General features: G+C 36.7%; 2 protein-coding genes across 2 annotated transcripts; one reads left to right on the forward strand and one right to left on the reverse strand.

The window, feature by feature from the left end:
- Positions 1–12: 12 nt before the first annotated feature.
- Positions 13–1,525, reverse strand: LOC149020482 (plant viral-response family protein (DUF716)). The gene has a single exon (XM_089148630.1). The coding sequence runs from the start codon at positions 1,416–1,418 to the stop codon at positions 438–440; it is 981 nt and encodes a 326-aa protein (XP_089004756.1). The 5' UTR covers positions 1,419–1,525; the 3' UTR covers positions 13–437.
- A 1,640-nt stretch (positions 1,526–3,165) lies between these two features.
- On the forward strand, positions 3,166–9,544 carry LOC149020483 (Pyridoxamine 5'-phosphate oxidase family protein). Its single transcript, XM_089148631.1, has 6 exons — positions 3,166–3,592; positions 5,575–5,610; positions 5,766–5,967; positions 8,227–8,305; positions 8,416–8,533; positions 8,724–9,544. Exons 1-6 carry the CDS (start codon positions 3,420–3,422, stop codon positions 8,746–8,748), a joined length of 633 nt encoding a protein of 210 aa, XP_089004757.1. The 5' UTR covers positions 3,166–3,419; the 3' UTR covers positions 8,749–9,544.
- The last annotated feature ends 757 nt before the right edge of the window (positions 9,545–10,301 follow it).

The raw sequence follows: 10,301 nt of genomic DNA on the forward strand, positions 1-10,301 counted from the left end.
CTGATAAATATAATGAATATAAAATTGCTTTCATTTCCCTTTGTTCTTCAATACATTCAAACTCAACATCACAAGGTTTCCGTGTATCTCCGGACAAAATTTATCACAGCAGCTTGAGCACTTCAGAAGTAGCGATTCTGTATGGGGACTGTAACATTCATAAAGCACTTGACTCAAGATCAACAACTCAAGAACATAATCAAAATGCAACAATCAATGGGAGAGCAAAAAGTAGCATTAGACCTTGACTATACACGGAACAGAAGTTTGAACAAATCGTAACACACATTTTTCCAGAAAGGCAGCAGGCTAAACGGTACATTTAGTTCACTTCTACAAAGAAGAGAGGATTGAGGAGTAGGGGCAATTCAAGCGTTTACACAACAAAAGAATTTCACGAAATTCATCTTTCTGGGGAAAAGTGGCATGCGACCTCCTTACTCATGAGCGCCGAAACCATTGACACCAGTTTCAGGGACAAGAACAAGAGAATCCTGCTTCTCCGCTTTCTTTTCCTCTTTAATCTCATCATCAGAATCCAAAGTGAACCGAGAATGACCATTCATCTTCCGCAATTCTGCACTAAGTGGCTTATAGGCCGCGTAATCGCCGCGAATTCCGTATTTACCAGCAAGAAATGAGTACACCCCGACGATCAAAATTACGAGAAACGCTAGATGGCAATTGAACTGAAGAGTAGCTATTGCTCTTCCCCGGTGATATTCAGAGTGGCCTTTGCATTTCACAGTGTAATTAGCTCGACTCCTTTCATGCAGCACACAGCCATGAGCCATGAAAAAGGTAAAGAAAGAAAGGCCCATCTGAAAAAACCATGTACCTTGCAGAATCAAAGCAACTCCTCGACTCAAACTGGGGAAAGTGGACTTCGAGCAACCAAATTCGAGAAGGGTGGAGATAAAGCAAACTCCAACGGGAAGGAGCATCAGATCGAAGTAACGGTTCTCGATTCCAGATGGGTCTTTCCTTTGAAGGTAAAAGTGGAGGAATTCTTGGCCGAATGCGATGAGGGAAATCAAACTCATAAGTGAAGAAGGTAGCGATATGGAATCGGTGAAAACCACTAGGCATCCAGCAACCGAATAGAGAAGGAAAAGAGATGCCATGGCTGCAATTCCTAATTGGATTGCGAAACCCACTCGATCGTTTGCATGAATGGCGTCTAATAAAGAGACAACGGAGTTGAGAATGAAGAGAAATGAGAGAGTAGCAACAGCAACAAAGCCAAAGGAGGTCAGAGATCCGTTTATTTTCTTACTGGTTGTTATCGAAGTAGCTCGATCAGGAGAAGAGATGGAAGAGGCAGAGCAGTTGAAGTGAGCATAGATTGAGACAAGCGCCTCCCAGGCGCCTATTAGCACGAAGGCTCCTCCTGCTAAGCAGTAAGTAAATGCTCCCATGCTTCTCTCGCTGCTTGTGGGAATTGGGAGATGGTGGAAGCGAAGAACTGAAGAGGTTGAGTTGCAGAGACGCTCGACACTAGCAGGAGTAGTTGAGTTGAAGGAGTTCCAAGTTCCAACTAACAAGAATCAAATCATGTGATTTTGTCGTTTTACGAAGGCTCGATTGGCTCACCCAATGGGCTGGATTGGGTCAAGTCTGTTTAAATCCTGGGACTTGAGTTTGAGCCCAAAACATACCTAGCCCGGTAAAGCCCACTTGAGGATTGACTATGTGTGTATAAGCTGGCCCAGACGTGCCTCAAGATAAAAAAGTTAAAAGAAAATTACAAAGGGTCTGTATGCTTAGGCTAAACTGAACCCTAACCCTACCAAGGTCTGTTAATCTATAAACCAAACCCACTCTTCATTTAATGAATGAATTGAAGAGCCCAACTCAATTACTCAATGGGCTCAGTTCTAATGGCTTGATGATTCAATTCAACTTAGGAGTTCCAAGAGAAGGAATGTACATACATTCACACTTTATGTACCAAGATTAGATAAGAGTGTAAATCAATAGAGCAAAGGAAAAGCTTCGCAACAAGAAATGAATGAATTGAAGAGTCTAACTCAATTACTCAATCGAATCAATTCCAATAAGTTGGTGACTCAATTTAATACAGGAATTCTAGATAGTAGGAATGTATTTACATCCACACTTTATGTACCAAGATTAGATAAGAATGTAAATCATTCGAGCAAAGGAAAGGCTCTGCTATCAGAGATCAATGAATTGAAAAGCCTAACTTAATTATTCAACATGACCAATTCCAATAGGTTGGTGACTCAATTTAAAACAAGAGTTGTAAATAGAAGGAATGTACTTAACACTCCACTCCACTTCCTCTTTTTTTTTAGTACACCACACTTTAAAGAGGGGACTCAATTTAATACAGGAGTTGTAAATAGAAGGAATGTACTTAACACTACACACTTTCTTTTTTCTTCGGGTAAACCACATTTTAAAGAGGAGATGCAGTAGTGGCCGTCATGTGCCCCCTGCTACGCAATGTTGATACTAACGCAAGGTCTAACTCCATCAGTGTAGCCCCACCTAGTGACTATACTCTACACCTTTTGTGCCGGAGATTAGATAAGAGTGTTGCACAGGAAATGTTTCACAATAGAATGATGAATTGAAGAGCTCAACTCAATTACTCAATGAAAACAATTCCAATGGATTTTAGTTACAACTTTAATTTATAGACAAGGTTTTCTAGTCATGAACTTCCATGGTGACGACTTGCATATACAAATTACAAATCCATACTTAAAACAATGCCATGCACAAAAGAAAAGATGCTTCTTGACGGTGTTTTCAATGCATAAATTGTGTTATTTGATGCCTATAAAAAATTAAGCACGCATCTTGCATGCATAACAATAAAATAAGAATAATGAGTGCATGATAAGACCTATAAGAAAAGTTCACACGTGAAACACACAATAATTTTGTACAAAAAAAAAACAGAAACATTAGAAAATTTCATAATTTTTTTTTACATGTAAACATTAGCAAAGAAAATTATAATATTTATTTATACCAATGAAAGACATATATGTTCACAATTAAAATAACTCATATTTTCCCCAAAATATGATTTCTTTAATAAAAATAAATAAAATTTATGGTATGACGTATGACCCCTTGACTATAAGTCTATCTATAACCGTGAAGTCACGGAAGCGAAGAATTTAAAACAAGTTCAAAAAGGAAAAATTAGTCAGGTTAGTATTTTCATTTTCACGGAAAACGGCAAGAAAGGACAGAGCGCCGTCTAAATTCCTTCCTCCACAGGCTGCCTTGAAATGGCAAATCATGTGAACTGGCGATTTGCGTAGATAGGGAACTTGTGCTGTCCAATCTGCATAAATAGGTCAGATTGGATTGCGTTGAGAGTCTCAGAGCTTACTTCGCAACTGGAAAGGCGAGGATTTAGTTGAACAGGAAAGGGAAAAATGGCAGTCAGAATCTCTTCTCATCGTTTGATTTTTCTGCTCTTGGTTTCAGTAATTCTTGAAGTTTCTACTATCGCACATGGGCGCCTTCTCGTCGAAAAGAAACCCGACCGTAATGATGCTGCTGCTAGTGCTCGGTGGCTGGTCTCGAAGAATTCATGGGGGGTTTTGAGGTACTGTTCCGTTCAATAATTCCTTTCGTTTCTGTGTCCAGTGTTTTTTATTCTCTGTTTTCTCAATTGTGTGGTATTTTCTTCAATTGAATTTTTTTTTCTTCTTCTGTTCTACGATCGTTTGAGATTCGTTTAATTACTGCTCTACACTTTCGTGTTTCTATATCGTGTTATCGTTGGATAGATTCTGCTAATCATTTGGTTTGATGTTTTGACCTCGGAGTTTATCAGTGGTTTTGCTTACTGGATTGATTTTGTGCCTATATGATCTTCATCCTTGTTCCTTTTGGCCCCCTTTCCTCGTTCAGAATTTTAAGGTTCCTGGTTTGTATCTAGACTTCTAAATGTTTGCTTTATGGTTGCTTCTGAATAGGTATTTTCAGCTTCGGTGGAAGTAAGTAGAAATGTTTGCTTAAAAAGAGTGTTCTTAGATTTTGGTTTGATGAATAGGTTGGTTTATCATGAAGATTGAAGAAGAACCATACCATATCATGGCTATGTTGTTCAATTATGACTGAAATTTTGATTAAAAGGCCACACTTTTTTTTTTTTTTAAAACCTTTCTATTGTTTTCAGTCTTTAACCTGTTTCCGGTTTGTATGGTTGTGTTTGTTTCGTGAGTAATTATGATTTCTGTCATTTACTACTAATGTAACCCTGGATTATCAGTTGATTTACCCCCCCCCCCCCCCCCAAAAAAAAAAAAAGAAGAAAGAAAGAAAGATTATCAAAGATATGGTTCTTCAATCCCATACTGCAAACCCATTTGGGGTTTATATTTAAATTTATAAATCTTGGTTAAGTATCCTAATGATCAATTATCTTTCCTGTTCATGGAATGATTCAGTCTGTCCCCCCAAAAAAAAAAAAAGAAGAAAGATTATCAAAGATATGGTTCTTCAATCCCATACTGCAAACCCATTTGGGGTTTATATTTAAATTTATAAATCTTGGTTAAGTATCCTATTGATCAATTATCTTTCCTGTTCATGGAATAGAAATTCAGTCTGTGGATTTTCCTATTCATGGGATGTAATTTGACTCAGTGGAATATGTAAGACTTCAGTGAAGAATTCAGAGTTTGGGTATCAAGCTGGTGATAAAAAGTATGGTGATTGCAAAATAATAGATATCGAAACTAAGATCAAAATGCAAATGCAGTTGTAGCTTTTAGACCAACCCGAAGTGAAGATTTGTGGAGAGAGACGAAGTTCTATCTAAACAATTTCTATGCTTTTGATGCTTGTTTTTGTGCCTCATGCGCTCAGGCTACAGGAATCGGGACTGATGGTTAAGTATTTTGGGCCTCATTATGAGTTTAGGTTGGTTAGCTGTTGGAGCTGAAACAGCTTTACGAGGTGGATCAACATGACAATGAGAATAAAGGATTTGATTGGTTACACTTGGTTATTGTAAGAGATCGGTACATGACATTTAGACAAGCTAGGATAGGATGGCAAAATACAAAGCAGGGTTCACAAAGTTCATGTCTTCTTGGAGGATCTATGGAGAATGATTGGCAGTTGGCACAAATAATACTAATTTTCTTATGTTTGCTAATTGTAATGTAATTGGTCTCATATAGATTTGTTAAGTGTTAATTGTTATCTCCATCCTTCTCCACAGCACCACATATCTTAAGTGGTAATTGATGTTGACACAGGCTAACTCACAGCTAACAGCTTCACTGGTAACAGCACATAATTTTTCCCATGCCCTATGCTGCTGGTTTTATTACAGGCCTGCTACAGGGGAAGAGGTTGGATACATACAGGGTATTCATATGGATCCATGTGTACTTGCCCTTCTTTTAGACAAAATAAATCAGATGGCTACCCAAAAAGCTATTAGAAACTACATACATGGTCTAACCTGGCATTACCTGGCAGTCATGAAGTTTCAAGCTTTTCCTTCTATATCTGCTATGGATCTTAAAATTTTTGGTGTTAAGTAAACATTAACTATTTGTTTTGTTTGTGCAGTACCATTTCAAGTGACATGGGAGGAGCTCCATTTGGGTAGGGTTCTCTCTGGAGTGAGAAATTATTTATTTGCAACAACATTAATCACTTTTTTAATAAGTTATAGGCACTTATCCTATAAGGCCCAATTTTGGTTATTTGTTCGTTACTTCTCTGTTGACATGGTTATCTACTTATTCAAAATCATGCAGGAATGTGGTTTCCTTCAGCGATGGATTGCCGGATCAAGGCCGTGGTATACCATACTTTTATTTGACTACTCTTGATCCAACTGCCAGAAATGCGTTGAACGATCAGAGGTCTTCATTTACAGTTAGTGAGTACCCTATTGGGACTTGTGGCACAACGGATCCTGAGAACCCCACATGTGCAAAACTAACCCTAACAGGAAAGGTGAGTTAGGGGATAATCATAGCAAGCTGGTCATCTTATCTGTTCATACTGTATTCACAGTTATTTTTGTACTCTCTTTTTACTCACCATTCTGCTTTTTTCTCACAAGTTCTATTTCATGTTTACATATTTCCATTCTGCTTCTTTCTATAAACTGTGGCTTTACAATCAAATTGTGTAAGTTGTCAGCCATAGGTATGAAGTAAGTAATCCAGACACCTACAATCTAGCATGATGACATCTTTATGATCATACACTACATCTAGGAAGTTAGCATGTTTATGAATATTCTTCATTGAGTTATTTAAGAGTTTGACACCACATAAAGCTATACTATTGGATCACCAATTATGATGCCAAACTTTGTCTAAGAGAAGTGAATCAGGGAGTCTTTATGCATTCAAAGCTCTGAATAGTTTCACCTTTTTTCATTTTTAATTTACTTGCTTTACCATCACCACAGAAATATGTTATATATATATATATATATATATTAGTTTCTAACAATATACAAGGACATAGAAACAACATGGTTATGAACAGATGGTGTGAAGATTAGTACTTGTTTCTATAGTAATGCATCAAAATAACAATTCAAGCTGATGTAGGTATAAAGAAAAATGAAAAACTAGATTACATCTTAACCCCCCCCCCCCCCCCACAAAAAAAAAAAAAAAAAGGGAAAAGAAAGAAAGAATTTTTTTCATTCCTGAAAATTCATCTATGCTGTTTAAGCTTCGAACTTAGTGGCACTTTCTGAGCTGACTTTCTTGTAAATAGCTCAAAAATAACTCTCAGATATCCTGTGAAAATGATACATATTTCCTTATTCCTACCCACTTATAGTTTTTCAGTAGCTGTTAGCTTTAATACTTGTCTTCCAAAGGATTTGATATTACGTGCCTAACTTTTGGGGAGGGGGCGCTTCCCCCAATTTTCCAAAAAATTAATTTTTATTTTTGTCGTTTTTAAAAAAATGGGGTCCATCATTCCCACCCACCTAGTTTTGCCCCCTTTTCCCCCCTCCCCCTCCTTCCCCCCCCCCCCCCCCCCCCCCCCCCCTTGCTTTCCTCTAGAATTAGAAGTTGTGTAGATGTTGGAATTTATTTAGATAATTGCCTCTGTGATCAGAGCACAGAGCATCTCAAGTAAGCCATAATTAATCGAATTGGGACCTGGAGTTCCGTTTTTGAGAAATAACAATGCTAGTTACAACCTTGGTTTGGGTTATACGTATTGGGCCTTTGCTCCAGGCACTTTTTTTATGTCGCCTTGTTTGCTGGTGTGGCCTTGGTTTTCTTATCCTCTCAATGCTTTGGTTTACCTAGATACAATGACAACAATGCTTTGATGGCCTAAATTGGGGGAGGAAGTAGGAATACAGGATTTACTCAATCAGATTATTTAATTCCTTCACCTAGTTTAGAGGGTTTATTTTTAACTGTTCTCTTTTGTTTTGAGTTTCCTATTGGCTGTTTTAGTTTATTTAGACAAGTTTCTTGTTTGGCTAGGGACTCTCTTTAGGTCTTATACATCCTCAGTCGTTTCAATGCCTTGAAACTAGCTTTTCTTAGTCTCAATGTCTTGCTTGGACCTTATCATTCAACCACCAATTGTCTCTAAGAGAATGGCTTTTTCCAATTAAACTCTATAAATCTTTTTTTTCTTTTCTCTTTCTTTAAAAAAAAAAGGGAATTAAGGAAATTTGAAGGTAGGAGGACAGTTGAAAAAGATTTCTGCTGTAATCAGAGAATAGGACAAAGGGTTTCTGTAAGATTTCCTAATTCTATTGTTTTCTAGACCCACTTCTCTAAGATGCAGCATTGTTTATTCTAAATTTTGGTGGTGTAGTGGTCAAAATTTGAAAATAATCATGATGCGATAACGTTGGACTAAATATTGAGTGAATTATACCACTGTAGAATGACTTAGGGTGTTCTTACTTTCATGTATGTCATCAAAGCAACCAAGTGGATTCCAAATAATTCCAATTCAGTCGTCCTATATTATAAATTTAACCCTTAAAATATTGTTCCAAAGAAATTCAAATCTGTTCATTAGCTATTCTTACTTGTCAGTAAAACACTTTGCTGTTATCACCAAATTTGTATTACATTAAAGACTTCCTGTTGTCAGCATAAAGTCCCTTGCAGACTTTAAAATGCTATGTTTTATACCAAGAAAGTGATTCCTAACTACTTGTCTACTGTTTTTTTCCTGGCTAAATTGTTACTGAAACTTTTGCTGTATTATACTCAGTTGAAGATGGTAGACAGAGATTCTAGTGAAGCTAAATTTGCTGAAAGTGCCTTGTTCTCAAAGCATTCTGAGATGAAGGGTAATCACAAAACTATCAGCTTAATACTAATTATTTGATTTCATTTCATTTCACTAGTTTTGGTGACTTAAAAGTTCTAACTCTTCCTCATTAATTTTGGTGGCTTATAGACTGGCCCAAGGATCATAACTTTCAGTTCTACAAACTGGATATTGAAGACTTATTTTTGATCAACTGGTTCGGTGGTCCCAAACCTCTCACTTTGGACACATATCTCCATCCTATCATGTAAGCAAGTAGCAAACTAATTACACAATAGCTGAAATAGTGATAATGTTTTAACCTGTGTAAGGGTCTATGTGCCCTTCTATAACTAAATAAAAGGAGTAAAATTTTTACCAATGGCTACTTTTTATTAACTGATGCATTTTTTTTTTGGGTCTAACACGTAAACTTCCCCATAAAAAATTGTCTACAGGGATCAACTGGCTTTTGCAGTGTGAATATCTATTTATACGGTGCAACTCTGAATGTTTATACTTTCAATTTCTTATGTCATTTGTATAATTTATAATCCTGTGACCTTGTATATACATTGGCAAATGTCATTATATCATGTAATTCTGTCATCATAAATTAATAAGTAAATGAATTATTCTTCTGTATATTTTAATTCATATTGATCTGGGTTATTGACTAAATTTCCCTCTCCTTTTTACTGACACTTTGTTCCTGACTTTGAATTCTATCACTTCATGCTACTGTATGAAGCTTGTAAGTGAAAATGCAAATAACAAATAGAATGGAGGGAGTGACAATCAATATCAGCACTTAATTTTTCATTACTAACGTAATTTGTTTAAAGATAAAAGTGAAAGTCAGACAAGGGAAATGTCACTAGATATAACTATAAGTTAGGATATGTGGAGTTGGAACCCACGTTCAAGCACCTTATTCTTGAAAGTTGAAAGTGATGCATGAGGAAGAAGAGATGGTGCAATTATTTTCCTTTCACTTGTCACACTATCAGCCACTGTTTCAGATTTCAGGATCATAACCGACATATAAAGGAACTTGAATTAGTGCTTTACTGGGATCAGATTGAATTGACCAGGATTGATCTTTCAGGCCTGCTAATGGACAAGGGTGGAGATGTGAGATAAAAGCGTACTTCATACTTCAATTGCTTGATGTTGTGTGTTGCCGTTTTTGAGATTGTGGGTTTGTTTACAGTATTGAAGGAAGGTTAGTGAAAGCCATTACAGTGAAAAAGAAAGAGGTGCTAGTCCAATTATGGTAAGAAAATAACCAACAAACCCACTTCTCTTGTACATTAGCTATTAATTCAGCCAATGTAGAAAACAGATCTCTCCCCATCCAAGAGACATGGAAGAAGAAACTCATTGTTGTGAATCTTTTGAGAAACTAAGTTCATAATTAAAGAGTATGGCCTTTATGTACTAAATTTAGATGGAGATTTGTACAGAATTTGACACTAAAGACAGATCAAGTATTCAAATAGATTTGATTACCTGATTCGAATCCTTTGAACATAAATGCCTAACTGATGATGATGTTTGAGTCGGTAGGAAATGACAAGATACGTCACTCATGGCATTGTCCCACTGTACTGCCTTTAGGTCTCCAATTGCTCAGTTTTAGCTAAGAAACATCAGTAAAAGATATTATTGTATTGAAAGAAGGAAACTAGAAATCAACATAGATGCTTTCTTATCAGATGGTCATTGTCGATCACAATGTGGTCCCAGCAGGAAAGATAAGAGATTGCCTCACAAGTGGCAGAACCGATTTCATTTCATGAACTAATGGAGTTCTTGAAAGTTGAAATTTCATTTTCCCAGATAACATATATATATATATGAGATGGAAACAACCTCAGGAAAAATAGAAAAAGCTGTGGATTTTATATGCAGATAGGTATTGCTTCTACGCTCTTTCCACCTAATTTGTGCTATCCATACTACAGTTGGAAAGTTGGGGTCCCTACAAATTCTGATTGGCTTAATGGTCAAGACTCAAGAATCCAGAAACAGCC

This window comes from Hakea prostrata, chromosome 3 (assembly GCF_041222555.1).
Source record: "Hakea prostrata isolate BN-2017 chromosome 3, UWA_Hpros_2, whole genome shotgun sequence".
NCBI classification, from domain to species: Eukaryota; Viridiplantae; Streptophyta; class Magnoliopsida; order Proteales; family Proteaceae; genus Hakea; species Hakea prostrata.